The 18,121-nt window shown below is 57.4% G+C and overlaps 1 protein-coding gene across 4 annotated transcripts in view; it reads left to right on the forward strand.

Moving 5' to 3' along the window:
- The window catches only part of VAV2 (vav guanine nucleotide exchange factor 2), a 190,081-nt gene extending 172,414 nt beyond the window's left edge, over positions 1 to 17,667 (forward strand). The window contains exons 19-28 of one of the 4 annotated variants that reach the window (XM_070518422.1): positions 274 to 295; positions 1,313 to 1,443; positions 2,743 to 2,817; positions 3,618 to 3,670; positions 5,524 to 5,640; positions 7,878 to 7,965; positions 9,341 to 9,464; positions 10,347 to 10,433; positions 11,477 to 11,631; positions 15,360 to 17,667. In XM_070518422.1, coding sequence (XP_070374523.1) covers positions 274 to 295; positions 1,313 to 1,443; positions 2,743 to 2,817; positions 3,618 to 3,670; positions 5,524 to 5,640; positions 7,878 to 7,965; positions 9,341 to 9,464; positions 10,347 to 10,433; positions 11,477 to 11,631; positions 15,360 to 15,407 — 900 coding nt within the window. In that variant the 3' untranslated portion in view covers positions 15,408 to 17,667. The remainder of the gene's footprint in view (positions 1 to 273; positions 296 to 1,312; positions 1,444 to 2,742; positions 2,818 to 3,617; positions 3,671 to 5,523; positions 5,641 to 7,877; positions 7,966 to 9,340; positions 9,465 to 10,346; positions 10,434 to 11,476; positions 11,632 to 15,359) is intronic. The other 3 variants (XM_070518423.1, XM_070518424.1, XM_044778447.2) reach the window with 3 other exon arrangements.
- Positions 17,668 to 18,121: the final 454 nt, after the last annotated feature.

Below are 18,121 nucleotides of genomic sequence, written 5' to 3' on the forward strand. Positions count from 1 at the left end.
GAATTAATGGTTAGGGATAGGAGAGGAAAAGGGATGGATGTCCCAGGGCTGCAGAGAGGCGCAAAGGTGCAGAGTATAGGTAATAATAGTGGGGGGCGGGTGGGGTGTCACGTGGGGAAACAGTGTCACCAGTGCCTGTGGGAGGCCAGGGCGTGTCCATCTCCTCCCCCCTGCTTCCTGCCTTGACCCTTCCATCTGGGACGTGGGGGGCAGGGAGTGTCTGATGCTTGGGCAGCCTTCCCTCATCACTATTGTCTGTCCTTGCCCTCACAGGACACCTCTGGAGCGGGACCGGGTGAGTCTGCGGGACTCGGGCCCTCTCAGCCACTGTCCATGCCACTGGTCACCCTGGGAGCTGAGCCACGCCTGGCCACAGTGACCGCCCAGCTTGGCCCGGCATTCTCAGCACCCGGCTCCCCGAGTGTGTGCTGCCCTCTGGCCCCATCTCCCTCCCGCCTTCACGGCCACCTCCCCCGGAGCCCTCTTAGTTTCTAATGATGCAACGCTGGGCGTGGGGTCAGGGTCCTTTCAGATGGGGTGGAGCGCTAAGCCAAGACCCCCAGCAGAGTAGACGTCACTTGACCATTTTCCTGTTTCCTTGTATCCCCGTGCCTTGCGTTGTGTAATAGGAGCATAGCTTTTAGATGCTGAGAATCGAAAGCCCCATGTTTGGGGTGGCCCGAGCTGTGCCTAACAGAATCTAGACCTGATTATGGAAAACGCACGCCCAGAACCATGCCGGTGCTGTGGGCACGCCAGCATCAGGACCAGGCCCACAGACACAGCCACAAGGGGCCCGCGGGTCACAGCAGGGCTCGGTCTAGGCACTGCCTGCAGATTCTCAGGGGGCTCAACCAGGACCCCCGTTTCAGCCCCAGTGCTGCCCCAGACCAGTGGTGTGGCCTTGGCACGGCCTTGGCCTTGTTGACCCCTGGTGCCCCCCCCCCCACACCCCGTCTAACAGGCAGGTGCCCTCCTGCTCCTCGGGGCTGGTTCTCGTCACAGACTTGAAAGGTGTTTGGAAGAAAATACCTAAAGTGCCCTCTAAAAATAAGTTGCTCTTTGCACAATGATACCCTGACTCTGTTTCTCGGATAAACAGTTTACTTACCATACAGAACAGAGACAGGGGCGGGGTTACGGGAAGAATTTGGGGGGCAGTACAGGTCCGTGTGGCTGCGTGGGGAGTGGTCTCTTGTCCAGCAGCCCCGAGGGGTTGAGAAGGCTGGGGAGGCCAAGGGCAGCGATGGGGTGGCGGGCTGCAGCCAGGACGAAGTTACCAAGCGAGTGGTGCCTGCTGCTCTGTCCTCAGCAGGTCCCAAGATGGTGGCCGTGCAGAATTACCATGGCAACCCCCCTCCCCCCGGGAAGCCAGTGCTGACCTTCCAGACGGGTGATGTGATTGAGCTGCTGCGAGGCGACCCCGAGTCTCCGTGGTGGGAGGTGGGTCTGGGGCCTGGAAGGGTGGGGCCCTGGGTCCTCCCCTGCCCTGACCCCCAGGGCAGAAGCACAGGGTCCTGCATCCCCAGGCAGGGGCAGGCGAGGGTGAGAGCCCTCACGGGTGGAGAGAAGTGGGCTGTCGGCCTCGGTTCCCTCCATGACATGGATTTGAGGGGTCCCCAGCCCTGCGTCCCCGTCTGCCTCCTGCCTCGGTGCCTCCTGTACAACCCCCAGGCCCCACCTCGGCCATATCATGCCCACCTTCCTCCCCACCCTGCCCCCGTCCAGGCCAGCACTGTTGCGAGGCGACCAGGCACCGTGCTCAGCCCTGGGGGACACCAGGACTGAGGCCCACCCCCCACCTTTCCCCAGGAGGCCCCACAGATGCCAGTGTGATGGTTTATAGTTCTGAGCCTTGAAACTCACTGTTTCAGTTAAAAAGCCCGAATAGGTGGCGCTGTCTGTGCCCACCTGCCCCTGGGCACCTCTTCCAAGCCCCAGTGCTCAAGGGAGCCCCCAGACCCACAAGGGTCAGCGTGGTGCCGCAGGAGCTCAGCCTGGGCCACCCAGGTGGCCGGCTAGAGCTGATATTAGAGCGAACGTTCATTAATGTTCGTGTTACTGTTACTGCCATCGTTGTCATTTTGCAATGGTCCTTGTCAGTATGTGCTTACTTATGAATTTGTTGTACTAGACCATGCCTGCACATAACCTGAGATTCTCAAGGGGCAGAAAGGTGTCTGCTGTACAAAGTCTCTGTCCCACACTGACCCTGCCACCCAGTCCCCTCCCCAGCTGTGACCAGGGCCATCATTTGTTGGTGGCCTTGCAGAGACACTTTGCTGATGTGCAAGCAGAGGCTGAGGAGGAGGTGTGGGAGGACCCTGGGAGGGTCTTCCTGGCAGATGGAACAGGGAGAGGGAAAGCTGAGTCCAGGCCCCGCCCCAGACCCTCCCAGACAATGTCTTTTTATTAAGATCCCTGGGTCCATGTGCCCCTTATGGTTTGAGAAGGGCTGGTGTAGACAAGAGAACTGGACGGCAGCCAGGAGATGGGGCTCTAGCCTAGTGCCAGCTCTGAGCAAGTCACTTAACTTCTCTGGGCCTCAGTGTTCTCATCTGTGGAGTGGGGACACCCTCACCTTCCTCCCCTGTCACCTGTGGGGAGGTGACGCTCTAATGCACTTCTCAGGAGCTCCCCTCGTCCTGTCCTTGGCAAGCTGAGCAGACACTAAAATGCCCCCACACCCGTCACTGGCCAGGCCGGGCCCTGGTGGCCCTGATCTTATCTGTCCTCTTCCAGGGTCGGCTGGTGCAAACCAGGAAGTCAGGTTACTTTCCGAGCTCGTCTGTGAAGCCCTGCCCCGTAGATGGAAGAGTGAGTACTTTCCACAGAAGCTTCCGGAGCACAGTGGCCAGGGCGCTGAGGGTTCTGAGAGCTGGGCCTCACTTGGGACGTCCTGGGCTTGTTCAGGACACTGTCTGCCCAGCAGGCTGCTTCTGTGCCCTCCCATTGTCCAGCTGAAGGAGAAAGCCTTGCCGGCCAGGCCTTGCTGACAGGTCAGGGAGACCAGACAGCAGAGGAGGAAAAGCGTGACTAACTCACTGGGTGGCCTGGGGCAGGTTCTGTCCCCACCATGGGCCTCAGTTTCCCCATCTGCCTGGTAAATGGGGTGCAGAGGAGATAGGTAGCCTGTGAGGGTGTGCCCAGCCTGTGGCCCAGTGAGGGGAGGCCAGGGTGGGGGCTCCGGCCAGGGATGGGGTCTTGGGGGCGTGCAGCCTGCCACCTGGAGATCCATGCTGCTGCCGGCCACGCACCCCCTCGGGGCCTCAGACCCCTCTGCAGCAAAGAGCTGTCGGGTGTGCTGTCTCCACTGCTGAGAAATTCCTACCGCCTTTGGTCACTGCCCTCCCTGGGGACTCGGTGCACTGTTAGCTGGCTGTTACTCATTCATTCAGTCGGTCAATCATTGTCACACCTGCTGAGCATCTACTCAGAGATGGTCACCCAGCCGCTGCCCTCAGGGCCCTCACAGTGGCTCCAGGGCTCAGTCCACGTTTGTCCTGGTGGCAGGTGCTGGACCCGAGGGTGGGGTCGTTGCCGACAAGCCCCCTCCGGCCCCCACTCTGTGGATGGCCCTGGGTGCGGGGTGTTAACCCGAATGCTCTCTTTTTCAGCCCCCCATTGGCCGGCCGCCGTCCCGCGAGGTCGACTACACCGCGTACCCTTGGTGAGTAGATCGGCACTGGGCCCTCGGCTGTGGGGTGTGGCCCCACAAGCTCAGGAGCAGGCTGGGTCTGGGCCCCGGCTTCCTCTCGCTGTCTCCAGGGCGGCTGAGCCCCGCTGCCCCCAGCCCCCTTCTCCTTCCTCGGCCCTAAACTGCCGGGGGCCTGCAAGGTCCTCTCTCCTCTGAGGTGCTGTTTCCCCATCACCAGAACAGATCGTCAGGTCCGAACATTTGGGAGAATGAAGCCCTTTTGTGTGTATCAGTTGAGTTCACCATATGAAATATATAAAAGGGGTCTGTTTAAGACAAAGTTTACAATCGCGTGACTTCTCATCCAGTTGCTGGATGAGAACAGCGAGGCCGTTTGCAGTAACGAAATTGTGAAGGTCGGTGTTTTAGGCATGTGTCACAGATGCATGTCAGCCTTGGGGTCCAACTTTGATCACTGCCTGCTGGGTCACCGGGCTGCCTCGAAGAGTGACCGAGTGCCCAGCCCTTGGTGACAGTGGCTCCCTGCAGATGCTCGCCCCGCAGCCACCACAGAGTAATAGGCACTTTGAGTGTGGTGGCTCTCTGCCCCGGGAGTGTCTGCCCTTGTGGTCGCGGTTTGGGGTTTGTCCCTGAAGCCACCCCAGTGCCTGGCAGCACGCTGTGCCTGCACCTTCGGTGTCCCCAGCACCTTGGCTCGGGCACTCTGTCCATGTGGTCAAGAGGCCCCCGGGTCTGATCAGGGACGTCGTTCATGATGCACTGAGGTCTCATGTACCCCGTGAAGGACTGACTTGTGGTTTTCAGTTGACGGAGTGATAAAGGCCCGTTTAATTTTCTAATGTAGATTCTGTCCTGGGTGCCCGGTGTTTACGAAAGTCCCAGTTCCGCCTGACAGGTGGTGTGGACGGTACCAGGTTTTGTTTCGCGGGGGTGAGGGTGGGCTTGCCTTGCCCTCCCAGGGGCAAGTCTATGCAAAACCCATTCACGGAGATGTTCAGTGTGTTCCAACAGGATGCAAACTCCCACACATGAGCAGTTTTTGTTATTGCTTTTCCTTTTTTTTTTTTTTTTAAAGATTTTATTTTTTCCTTTTTCTCCCCAAAGCCCCCCGGTACATAGTTGTGTATTCTTCGTTGTGGGTTCTTCTAGTTGTGGCATGTGGGACGCTGCCTCAGCGTGGTTTGATGAGCAGTGCCATGTCCGCGCCCAGGATTCGAACTAACAAAACACTGGGCCGCCTGCAGCGGAGCGCGCGAACTTAACCACTCGGCCACGGGGCCAGCCCCGCTTTTCCTTTTTTTTTTTTTTTTTTTAAAGGTTTTATTTTTCCTTTCTCTCCCAAAGCTCCCCGGTACATAGTTGTGCATTCTCAGTTGTGGGTCCTTCCAGTTGTGGCATGTGGGACGCCGCCTCAGCACGGCTTGATGAGCGGTGCCATGTCTGTGCCCGGGATTTGAACTGGTGAAACCCTGGGCCACAGAAGCAGAGCGGGCAAACTGAACCCCTCGGCCACGGGGCCGGCCCCTGCTATTGCTTCTTAAGTAGTGAAAACTTAGAAATTTGATCTACTGTTCCTGTTACGCTGAACACCTCTTGCAGGCCGAGGGTTCTGCAGAGCAGAAACCCCCCAGTGGATGGGTGAGGTCTGGGGTCCTTATCCCCTCCCCCATGATCTTTCCTGCGCCCGCTGTGTGCATGCAGATGCCCCTGGACCCACCCCCGTCTGGTCTCTCCCTCCTGTAGGGAGGGGCCACATTTCTTGGTGGGCTCATTTTGCAGATTAGACTTCTTCGTCCACCCTTCAGGCTGGTCAATGCTTCCACTCTCATTTCCTCTTTGGCCCCTAAGAGACTGTCTCGCTCCAGGTTTGCAGGCAACATGGAGAGGCAGCAGACCGACAACCTGCTCAAGTCCCATGCCAGCGGGACCTACCTGATCAGGGAGCGGCCGGCCGAGGCAGAGCGCTTTGCCATAAGCATCAAGTACGTCAAGGGGACCCCTCCCCAATGCGGTTCTGAACCACGGAGCCCACTGCCCTCCAGGTCCTGGGCTTGTAGGGCTGGGGGTGGCTGTGGAATGTATCGCTCAAACCAGACACTTGAGATGAAAGGGCATCTTCACTGGGTCTACACAACGTAGCAGCCCGAGACATGCCTGAACAATCCCGGCCCACTGTCAGCTCTGCCCAGACCTCTGGTGGGTCTGCCCCCACTCTTCAAAGACGGAGTCTGGCTGGCAGTTGATCCCTTCAGTGTAGGACGTCCAGTGGACAGGAGGCCACAGGCCAGCGGATAGAGGGCTCTGGTCTGCCGTGACCTCGATGGGAGAGCTCACGCAGGTGGCTTATGTCCAGGGAAGGCTGCCTCTGGTCTGCTGGGTGGGTGCTGGGCGGGGCAGGCCCTGTGACCAGGCCACGTCTGCAGCCTTCCAGCCTGGGGGCTTCTGGTTCGAGTAACAGGAGCCGACATGAGGGAGCAGAGAGGGGCTGTTCTGGAGGACACAGGAGGCCTCTTGGCCCTTAGGGGCAGGTGCAGGCCCGGCTCAGCAGGGCCGCGCCCAGGCCCTGAACACATGGCCCACGCCCGCTGCCCATCTCAGCTGCTGTTTGCTTCTTCTCGTGTGAACCAGCTCCCTCAACGTCTGCACCCAGTGGGTACAAGTGGTAGAAGTGGTGGGGGTCAGGATCAGGGCAACTAGAAGGAGCTGGAACCCAGGATGAGACCCCACAGGTGGGCCAACAGCACCAGGATCCCCACAGCCTTTCCAAGAGGCCCCACGATTGTTTGGGGTCTGAAACAAATGCACTGGCTCTAAAGTCCAGAGAATCCCAACGTTGAAAGTGACAAATGTCCAAGGAAAGGTCAGCTGGACGTGACCCAGCTTACCTAATACTGAGGACCTGCTCTCGAGCAGAGGTCAGTGGTACCTGCCGTGGGCGGTGGGAGCATCGTAAGGAGTGTGACACAGTGCAGGTGGGGCCTGTCAGTGACAGTCTCCATAGGGCCCTGGGAGAAACGTGCAATGTGGGGCATGGTGGTAGGTCTGGGGTGGAGGCTGGAGGCCAGCACCAAGCAGAGAAGTGGCAGAGACATCACTTGCCTGATAGGAATTGGCATAGCACCTTCCGTGTGCCTGGCCTGCAGGCTCTGGAGTGGGGCTCAGACGGGCCTTGCCCCAGGAGCGTGGGGCGGGGCTGAGCACACTCTGCTCACTTTAATCCAGGAGAAACAGTGGGTGGTCCACAAAGGCCCCACAGGAGAGGAGACTGGGAAGCTGGGCATTCACAACCACTTATCCCATAAACTGGATTCTGGTGTTAAACCAACCTTGCATTCCTGCAATGTCCCGCTTGGCTGTGGTGTGAAGTCCTTTTGTGTGTTTGGTTTGTAGAGACGTGCATGTGGAGAGGTTTCATTTGCTAATGGTTTGTTGAGGATTTTTGCGTCTGTGCTCCTAAGGGATACTGGTGTGTGGTTTTCTTGTGACGTTTTTGTCTGGCTTTGGTGTCAGCTGGCAAAGGCTGGGCTGGTCTCTGGGAGGGAGGGATAGGAGGAGGCTCCAGGAAAGTCAGATTTGAATTGAGACCTGAAGAGGCAAGGTGGGGGTGGTGAGGACGGCAGGAAGGTGAGCATTCTGGGCAGAGGGGACAGCCTGTGCCAGGGCCTGGTGGGCTTGTGCTTGGCGTGTCTGAGGAGGAGCCTGGAGGCCTGGCTGGCTGGAGTGGAGGTGTGGAGGAAGAGACTTATGAAATGGTGTCAGCCCTGAGGGTGAGGCTGCTCCCCTCCGGCCTCATGGGCCAAGGTCAGACCTTCGACTTATACACCAGGCTGTGAAGGCCTCCCCAGGCGATGTGAGAAATGGAGAGAAGGGGAGGACGTGCCCAGTGCAGAGAAGGGAATGAGCAGAACCCTGAGATAGGAAGCCTCAGCGGGGCTGGAGGGAGGGGAGGTGTGGGGCTCCAGGGCCAGAGGCTGACCTGGGAGTTTGGGCTTCAAACGGGCAAAGTGGACCAACAGAGGGGAGGGCGAGTAGTAGGAGACAGGCCCAGGCTGGCGTGAGCCTGGAGGGGAGGGGAGGGGAGGGCAGGGCCATAAGAGTGGGAGGTGTGGCCGAGGCCAGGCTCTTTGCTCCAGCAAACATGCAGTGAGCCTGGACCCCCAGGGGGCTGGGGGCCACGTGGCCCACGTACTGACCTCCGTGGTCCGTGCGCTTTGCCCAGGTTCAACGACGAGGTGAAGCACATTAAGGTGGTGGAGAAGGACAGCTGGATCCACATCACAGAAGCAAAGAAATTTGAGAGCCTCTTGGTACGTGATCCCGTGGCTCCCGCTGGCCTAGCCCCGAGCGTGGGAGGAGGGCCAGGCCTCCCCCTGCAGCCACACTGAGAAGGGGCAGCCTGCTGCACCCATGTCCTGCAGGCCAGGCTGTGGACTCTTCCCGGGGAGGAGTGAGTCATCCCAGTGTGGGAGAGACCCAGGAAGACGGGCTCGAAGGGCACCTTGGAACAGTTAGGGCCTTGTCACAGCCCCGAGGTGGGCCTTCTGTCCCCTGAAGTCCCCAGAGGGCCCAGTGGGTTGAGTTTGGTGCACAGTGGCGGGAGAGGGCCCAGCCCACCCTGGCCACCAGCAGTCCCTTCACCCCAATCCTCCTACCAGAGCCAGAAAACATAGCACAATGAGGCTCCATCCGGGGCCTGGCCGTGTAGCCGACCTCACACAAGTGTGGCTTCCAATAGTCCCCCACCCCTCCCCGACCTGCCCCCACCTGCTCTCACCTGCTCCTGCCCCAGCTGACCCCACCTGCTCTGCCCCCACCTGCCCCTCCCCACCTGCCCCTCCCCCACCTGACCCCACCTGACCCTCCCCACCTGCCCCCACGTGACCCTCCCACACCTGACCCTACCTGCCTCTCCCTCCACTACCCCCTGACCCCTGTACCGCCCAGCCCAGCCAGAATGCAGTCAAAGGCGTAGTCCTTCTTAAGATGGTTTTAAAATCAGACCCATTCTTTCTTTTCTTGGTTACCCGGCTTCCCCGTACTGAGAACACTCGACTAGAGCATCAGAGCCCTTAGACACCCCGCTGTAGACACAGGAAAGCACAGAGTAAAGCAGTGACCCCCACCCCCAAAAGACTGATGTTCACATTTCAGGGCGAGTCCTCCCGCCCTAAGTGTGGCCCGGGGGTGGCTTACACACAGCTTTTCCAAACAGCCCTGGGCCTCCTGCACCTCGTCCAGCCTGCTCTTCCACGTAGTCAACGTCCTCATTTAACAAGCCCCCTTCTTGCCCCGGCTGGCTGCTGTGTGGCGGGTGGTGGCTCAGATAGGCTGTTACTTCTGGAAGCACTTCCCTGGTGTAGGACACAGGGGGCTCCCGTTTTTCTCCATTACAAAGAGTGTTGTAGGAGTGTCCATGTCCCTCAATCTCTGCATCCTCCCTGATTTTGCCTTTAGACACATTTGGGAGAAAAATTGCTGGATCAAAGGTCTCTGGGATACTGCCCACTCACCCTGGGCTGGGGGCTGGGGGCTGGGGGCTGGGGGGAGGGAAAGGAGTAGTTCTCGGGGGTCAAGAAGATGAGTCCTCGAGTGAACCTGAGGAGGTGGGAGAGGGAAACCAGGACACCCAGGAGGACTGCCAGGAGGCGGCGGCAGTGGTCAGTGAGCGTGTGTGTCCTGCAGGAGTTGGTGGAGTACTACCAGTGCCACTCGCTCAAGGAGAGCTTCAAGCAGCTGGACACCACGCTCAAGTACCCCTACAAGGCGCGGGAGCGTGCAGCCTCCAGGGCCTCCAGCCGGTCCCCAGGTAATGCCCGCACCCGCCGGCACCCCAGGGCTCACCCGGAGGTGCCCCCTCCATCCCACTTCCCACTGCCCAGGCCCCTACTGCCCACCTGCCCTCGAGAAAGGCTTTCTGTGGGCTGCACTGACCTGGGCCAGGAGCCCCTTCCCGATCCTCACCCCCAGGAGCAGTGGGCCATGGTCCCCCCGCCCGACACAAGCACCCTCTGGGCCAGGGTGCCCTGGTGGTCCCACGTGCCAAGTGGAGAGTGCTAGCTCTGAGTCGCTGCTCCGACTCTCGGTGCCTTTGCCTGGAGGTCGGCGTGGGGAGAGAGCAGGGCAGGTCCCGGCTGTCCTCAGATCCTTCTCTGAGCCCAGCCCCTTGGGGGCCTCCCGTGCAGGAGCCAGAGCCAGCCCCTCTGCTTGCAAATGGGCTCCACAGCCCAGGGCAGGGGCCGCTTGGAGTGAGGGGTGGGTGGGCCCAGAGCGTTGGGCATCCAGCCCAGGATTCTGTGCACTGAGGCACCTGCTTCCTCCAGCCGCAGGGCCTGCAGGGCCGCAGTCCCACCTGGGCAGAGCAGGCCAGGAGAGGACTGACCGGCCTTTCGTGAGCACCTACTGTGTGCTGGGCGAGGGGCTGGGCTCTTTGCACAAAGCAATCCTCACGCAAGCCCGCCCGCCTGCTTCGGGGTGGTGGTCCCGGCAAACAAGTGCAGGGAGGTGGGGTGAGGACAGCTCACAGATGGCTGGGCCACTCCCGTGCCCGGGTGGGCCTGACCCTGTGCCGGCCCCTGTCCCTCTGGCCCCTGGGCAGGGCTGGGCTGCGTCCCCAGCCCCGGCTGTGCCTGCCTGCGAGTGCGCGCGCACGCCCCTGCGCCTCTCTCACATTCTCTCTGCCTCTTTGCAGCTTCCTGCGCCTCCTACAACTTTTCCCTTCTCAGTCCTCAGGGTCTGAGCTTTGCTTCTCAGGGCTCCTCCGCGCCCTTCTGGTCAGGTACCGCTGCTCCTGGGGCGGGGGGCCTGGCTGGGGCTGCCCACTGGCCCACAGCCCCCGCCTCAGTGTCCACAGCTGCCCGCAGCCTGGGGTGGGGTGTAGGCGGATGACACGGGATGGGGGGAAGGGACAGTGGGCGGGCAGGGCTGCTGCTGGCACCTGAGGACACAGTCAGGCCGGGCACTGCCCTCCTCCCTGCCACCCCTCTCAGACACGCTCACCCAGCGGCTGCTCCCCAGCTCATGAGCCGCTGTCTCTCTTGCTCCTCAAGAGCTTTGCCTCCGGTAGCGGCAGCCAGCCGGGTGGCCACCTCGGGGGAAGGCGGGAGCAGACCCGGGCGGGCCCCACTCGGCAGCTGTAAGGAGGAGCCGTGGGACTTGGGTGCAGGGGGATGGGGTCTCGGTTGGCCCCACCCGCATGGCCCTCCACTGATGGAGTCGGAGTCCTCCCCGGCAGCTGCGTGTGTGACTCCACCGCAGTCATTGTCACCTGTCCATCAGGACACCTGGGTCCCGGGCCGAGCTGGTCCAGCTGGGTTTCCAGTTTGGTTTGGGGCTCTGGAATTGGAGACATGAGGGAATTCGGGTGCCAGCGCTCTGGGGTCCCATCCCAGGCACTCTGTAAGAGTGGAGGCTGGGAGTTGGCAGTGGTCACTCAGCTGTCCACCAGCCACAGGACGCCCATGCACCGGGCACACAGGGAGAGGCCCCGCAGGGGCTGTAACGGGCAGAGCATGGGCATCCACTCTCATCCCCACACACGCTCGTCTGTGATGGCCCCCAGTGGGAGTGGTGACTGCTATGACTCCCTTGACTGGGGGCGACCCAGATGGGCCACGGGCCCACAGGTTTGGGCGCCCACAGAGGAGCCAGGGGCCCTGTGGTTGGAGCCTGATCTGACCCTTCAGAGCCTTTCCGCTTGATGGCCCTCCTCTCACGGCCCAGGGCCAGCCCTGAGGGAAAGACCTAGCTCAGCCCAAGGGCCCCCAGTCCTGGCTGGGCCCTGCCCAGCAGCTGTGTGACGCTGTCCATCTCCCCCAACAGTGTTCACGCCCCGAGTCATCGGCACGGCTGTGGCCAGGTACAACTTTGCTGCCCGGGACATGCGGGAGCTCTCACTGCGGGAGGGCGACGTGGTGAAAATCTACAGCCGCATCGGTGGTGACCAAGGCTGGTGGAAGGGCGAGACAAACGGACGGGTGAGTGCAGCTGGCCCCTTGCCCCTGGGCCCCATACGGGGTGGCCGGGCCTCATTGCGGCACTCAGGGAGGTGGGCTCGGGCAGGCTGGCACCACAGCAGGACTTTGCTCCAGCACCCGCTGATGGTGCCCAGGAGGCTGGGTGTCCACGGGCTCCAGACACTGACTATGAGCCCAAGGTCACCCAGCGAGGAAGCCAGGTTGGATCTGGACCCAAGCCTGTCTGACACCGTGTCTGTGCTTGGTCCTATTCTGTAGTCCTTGTGGTCACTGTAGGGAGACAGATTTTGTGTAGTCTTCAGGTCGTTTGCATGTGCCCAGGCCTCTCTGCAGGCAAGGAGGCCACGGGACTAAGACTAGGGCCCATGAGTCCTCGCTGGGCTCCTGCCATTTCCTAAGGCCCACTCAGCACCCACCCAGTGGTACTGGAGCTCCACCAACCACCGAGCAGGAAACGTTCCAGGTTTCCTTGGGGCTGCGGCTGCCTGCGGGCAGGCACGCTGGGCTGTGGAGGGTCAGGCAGCCTTGGCTCCCATCACTCGCCATTCCATTGCCAGGTGGTGGGAACTGGTCTGCCCCTTGGAGGGAGGACCTCGGGCCTGATCCATTTCCCACCTGGCAGCCCTTCAGAAGTGTGAGGCCGCCGAGTCCTAGCTGGCCAACCTAGAGAGCTGGGACCACTAGCTCCCAGGTGCCTCCTGGGGCTGTGTTTTAATAAGCACATAGCTGGGCCCTCAGCCCGATCGAGAGGCCAGCCAGTTTCCCTGGTGATTTCTGTGCAGACTTAAGTTTTAGATCCACTAGTTTACAGCATTACTAAATCTTCCTGCTGCCTTGACCCTGTTATTAGGAAATGTCTCTTTTTATCTCTGGCCGTCCTTCTTGCTGTAAAGTCTACTTTATCTGCTGTTAGAGAGACACTGGCCTTTTGAGGTCATCAGTGTTTTACATGGCCTACTTTTTTCTCTCTTGTATTACTTTCAGCTTTTCCCATGCTCTTATGTTTAAGCTAGATTAAGATACGACTTATTATAAACAGACTTTTTAAAGCCAGTCTGATCTGATACTTTGTTTTTTAGTAGAAAAATGTATTCCATTTACATTTAGTGTAATTACTGAGCTATTTAGATTTAAATCTATCATCTTTCTGTTTATTTTCTATCGGTCGCATCTAGTTCTCCTTTTTTTCTCCTTTCTTGCCTACTTTTGGGTGAATCAATATTTTTTCTATTCCACGTCCCGTCCCTTGATTGGTTTGTTGGCTACGCATTCTTTTCCTGTTACGTAAGTGGTTACCTTAGAGGGTTACAACATGCACTTTGACTTCCGACAGACTATGTGAAATTAGTGCTGTGACTGCTTCCCAGACGATGCTAGGACCTTACAGCCTTTGACTGTATTCATTTTCCTCCCAACTTTTGTGCAGGTGTTGTCATGTATCCTAATTCTACATATTTTTTTAAACCCATGGGATGTTATTTTTGTTTCGAGTAGGTAGTGTCCATTTAGATTTACTACCTATTTCCCTTGCCTGGGGCTCCTCATTTCTTCCTGCCTTGTTGTGTGTCCACCAAGACCATGTTCCACGGCCCCAGGTTCCTTCCTCCTGGTGTGCTTTCAGTGTGAATCTGCTAATAAGTGATCAGTTTTTGTTCGATTTGAACACATCTTTATGTCATTTCTTTGTTAGTGTTCCCGTTGTAAAATGTTTGTAATTTATTTTGATGTAATTTCAAAGTTAAAGAAAAGTTGCTGTGGTACACAGAGCTCCTGCAAGCCCAGATTTGCAGGTTAGGAATGGTTCATCCATTTGCTTTATCGTTTGCTTTCCCCCTCTCTCTCTGTAACTGTGTGTATGCTTATTTTTCCCTAAACCATTTGAGAGTCAGTTGCAGAAATCATATCCCTTTCCCCCTAAACACTTCAGTGTGTATTTCCTGAGATCAAGAACATTCCCCTTTGATGCAGTGTGATTTCTAATCCACAGTCCACAGTGAATTCCTCCACTTGTCCCCAGAGTGTCTTCTCTGGCTATTTTCCCTGGCCTGGATCCATCCCAGACCATGAATTGCACTTACTTGCCATGACCCTCAACTTCCTTTCACCTGGGACAGTTCCTCAGTGTTTCTCTGTGTTACATGACTTTTTTTTTTTGTTTTTTTTTGGTGAGAAAGATAGACCCTGAGCTAACATCTGTTCCCAATCTTCCTCTATTTGCTTAAGGAAAATTGTTGCTGAGCTAACATCTGTACCAGTCTTCCTCTGTTTTGTATGTGGGACACAGCCACAGCATGGCTTGATGAGTGGTGTGCAGGTCCACGCCCAGAACTGAACTGGCGAACCTCGGGTCACAAAAGCGGAGTGTGCAAATGCAACCACTACACAACTGGGCTGGCTTTACTTTGATGTTTTTGAAGAGCATGGGCCACTTATTTTTGTAGACGATTCCTCAATTTATGTTTGTTTGGTATTTTTTCCTGATCCACAGTGGGGATGTTGGGTCTTTATCAGTGCTGTGTCTCCTATCAGGAGACATACGGTGTCATTTTGTCCCCTTATTGTGACATTAACTCTAATTGCTTGGTTATGGTGTTATCTGCCAGGCTTCTCCACTGTGAAGTTACTGTCATTAATAAGTAATTTGCAGGGAAATACTTTGAAATCAGATAAATATCCCATTTCTCATCAAACTTTCACCTACCAATATTATCATTCTTTGATGAATTTTACCTGTTCACCCCGCTTCCTTCATTTCTGTAGGAAAATCAGTCAACATCCTTCATGTTGCTCTTTTGAAGGAAATGTCTGTGCTGCTCCCTGCTGGGCTACATGTAAAAAAATGCCTTTGCTTTTCGTCGGATTTGCCACCATGTGCCCAGGTGTGGTTTTCTCTGTATTCACTCTGAGATTCGTGGAGATTTTTGAATCTGTGGCTTGATGTCCCTCATCAGTTTGGGGAATTTCTCCAGGTTGAGTCTCTGCTCTGTTTTCTTGTGTTTCTCCTTCCAGGGCTCTGTTCACACGGGTGTTATTTCTTCCACTGTGGCCCAGATGTTATTTGCACTGTGTTATGTGTTTTCATCCATTCTCCGGTTTTCCACCCAGTTACTCCATTGACCCGTCTTCCGGTTTATTAATCTTCTCTTCTGCTTGGTCTAATCTGCTGTTAAATCCTTCTTTTGGATTCTTAATGGCAGTAATTGCATATTTTTCATTTTTAGGATTTCTATTTAATTTCTGATTTCAGTTCTCTGCTAAAATTCCCTGCCTTTTTGTCACCTTTTGGAAACATGCAAATCAGAGTTATTTACCTTTCCTGGCAGATGACTCCAGCATCTGGATGACCTGTGGGCTGGTTTCTGTTGTCTGCGTTTTCTCCTAGTTTCTGTCACTTGGTCCTGATTGAATGCTGAGCTTGTGGATAGAACACCATCGAGGCTCTGGGTGATGTTGTTTTCCTCTGGAGAGGATTTCTTTTTTCTGGCTGCAGCTAGAGGATGGGCAGGTTGTCTAAAACAGCTCAGGGCTGGTGCATTTCAGGGTCGCTCCTACTCCTGGGCCATGGCTTCACCAGGCTCTCAGCCTCTTTGCAAGGCCTCTCTTGGGACAGGCCTGGCTTAGAGCTCCAGCCTTTTGAAGGGGCTTCCATCTCCACAGGCTCTACTCCCCCTCACCCCCACACATGTGCACACAGGCACACACACACCTGAGCCTGCCTTCTTTTTCAGATTGGCTGGTTTCCTTCAACGTATGTAGAAGAGGAGGGCGTCCAGTGACAGCAGGAACGCGGACAGGACTCGCCAGTATTCTTGGGAGAGTTACTCCAGCTCTGAAGTCCGTCCCTAGGTCCGCATCCCGGAGGAGAAATGCCCGCCAAGCTTCCAGTCTTCAACAGCCCGTACGGGTGGGGAGGGTGTTCAGAATCCTACACGTGAACCGTCCTACCACCAATCTGCCCTTGGTGGCCTGTCCTGGGTACGCTCCTTGTACATAGAGGAAATCGGGGCCAACCCTGCTGTGGCTGCCACACCTGAGCGCTGAAGAGAGGGAGCGCCAGTGGCATCCTGAGCCAGGTTCTGGGTGACAGCTGAGGCCAGAGCTCATCTTGCCCCTGTCTTGTTGAGATGGCATTCAGGAGCCTAGGTCTGAAAAGCAGATACTGTCCCAGAGAGGACTGGGGACAGCAGAGGGGTCCTTCCCCCACCCCTTCTGCTCAGCCCTTGGACTCTCAGCTCGCCTGCTTCTTGCTGCACCTGGGGGTGGCTTCAGGCCTTGAGAGGCAGAAGGGACCAGAGCCAGTCTGTTCTCTGCAGCCCCTGCTCAGCCCTAGCTGTGCTCAGGTGTCAGAGAAGAGAGCATTGCAGGGGGCCCTGTGCCATCCCCCCACCACCTCATGTCCCTCTGCACCAGGGGCATGCAGAGAACCCGCCTCTCCCCCAGGGCAGGTCCCTCTCTCGGGAGGGGCCTTAGGAACGATGAAGTGGCTGACCCTACTCCTAGTCAATGGTACTGTTCTTTGCCCCGAATCCTAGGTGTGTGTCTGTCCTGTCCTGCTGCCAGGTAGATGCATCTTCTGTAAACCCTGACGGGGGTGGGACAAAAGGAGGGCTTTCCCTCACTCGGTCCCTGCTGCTCACACTCCTCCCCAGGAGGACGCCCCCCTGCTCCCGGGCAGGCGGCCCCCTCTGGGTCTCCTGTGCCCTTTGGTCCCTGAGGGCCTTCCCAGCCTTTGCACAGGAGGTCGGTTCCAGGCCCTTGGCAGATCTTCCTTCCGAGGGCTCCTGTAGCCCATGAGCTGGGCCTGTGGCCAGCCCAAAATAAGTGCTCTTGGGGGTGACTCTGCCCACTAACCCCCTGCTCCTGACTCCTCCTGGTCCTTGACCTCTGGCTGCCTTGGCCAGACCCTGTCTCCTCTGCCCAGATGTTGCATGAGACCTAGTGACACTCTCCCTCTGAGCTCTGTGCCAAAGCTACTGGTGAAACCTGGGCCACATGTGTCCCCTTATCGCTTCAGTCAGCTGCACAGCCCTGTGCAAGAAGCAGGGACCAGGCTGAGGCTGGGCGTTGGGAAGGCTGGCCCCTGCTGGGGGGGTGCTGGTTGCCACCCTGCACCCTGGGGTTCCTCTGAGGTCAGCCGCGTAGCCTCCACGCTTGGCTCACACCCCCAGCATCCTGGCACAGGGAGGAGGAGGGGAGGGGTCTGAGATGATGAGCGGCAGGGGGAAGAGAGAAGGCAGCCTGCAAAGGCTTGAGAAGTGAGGGTGAACAGGATCATGTTCGCAGGGCAGTGGGGCAAGGCGAGGAGGAATTGGCCTTAGAGGGAGCAGACCCGAATCCTCGTCGTCAGGGCGCACCCGGCACTTTGTGCACGACCCCTGGCTCGGCCCGCGCAGCACGAGCCCAGGCTGGAAGGGGAGAAAACCCGCCAGCCCCTTCTGTGTCTACTGTTGTCAGAAAGGTTTGGTTTTGTTGTTGTTGTTGTTGGGGGTTTTGTTTTGTTTTGTGTTTGGTTTAGCGTGTTTTCTTTTAAGGGGAAAAAAAAGTTTGTAATTATTTCATCCAAAGTTCCCTTTATGCGTCTGTGAATAATAAGGAAGAGATTTTATAATAATAAGCAAAGAAATGATGTATATTTGAGGCCATCGTGAAAGAAGTCATCATGGTAACAGGACATCGAGAAAATCTAACGTAGAACCTGGTTTTTGTGAATGTTTTGTTCTGTTTTTGTTTGTTTTGAAACTGTGTCTGGTTTGGTTTGTCTTCGCACTGCATGGAGCAGGAGAGGAGGGGCCGGCCGGGACGCGGGGGCTTCGGCAGGGACCGGGACGCCCTCGGGGGCTTCCGACCTGGGCCTGAGATTAGCTGTGAACACTTCGGAGCCCGACGCATGCGGGTCACGGATCTGGGGGTCCTGCAGCTGGTGGCGACCCCAAATGGAGCACATGCTGTACATTCGCCAACAGGTTTTTTCAGACCACAGTTTTTACTGCAAATAAACCTACATTCTTTTCTGCAGGAGCTCCTGGCCTTTCATGTGGGGAGGAGGGAGTGGCTGGAGTCCTCTGTCTGTGTCCAGCAGGGTCTGCCCCATCGGGATGCTGTTGGCCCAGGGGACAGTGGCCTGGATCAGACAGCCTCGGGCAGAGGCTGTGGGTCGAGAGGAGATGATGTTGCCAGCCTGCCAACCAGGCGTCTCCTCTGGGCTGGCACAGTGCCGTGGGCTCCCCCCCCAGCCTCCTGTGGATCCCCCCCAGCAGCTGTCAGCGGCGTCACCACTGTCTTCCTGTCTGGATGGGATTCAAACCCCAGCCTTGCCTCTTGGGCATGGGCCTGTCCTTCATCTCCTGAGACCCTGCTTTATATACACAAGTTCGAGGTAAAAATAATACTCTCTCTGGAGGGGGGCTCTGTGGCCTATGATAGAAAAAGTCAGAATAGTAAGGTAGAGATTTATTCTCCCTCGTGGAGAAGCAGTCCAGAGGCAATGGTC

The sequence above is a fragment of the Equus asinus genome, chromosome 10, assembly GCF_041296235.1.
Source record: "Equus asinus isolate D_3611 breed Donkey chromosome 10, EquAss-T2T_v2, whole genome shotgun sequence".
NCBI lineage: Eukaryota > Metazoa > Chordata > Mammalia > Perissodactyla > Equidae > Equus > Equus asinus.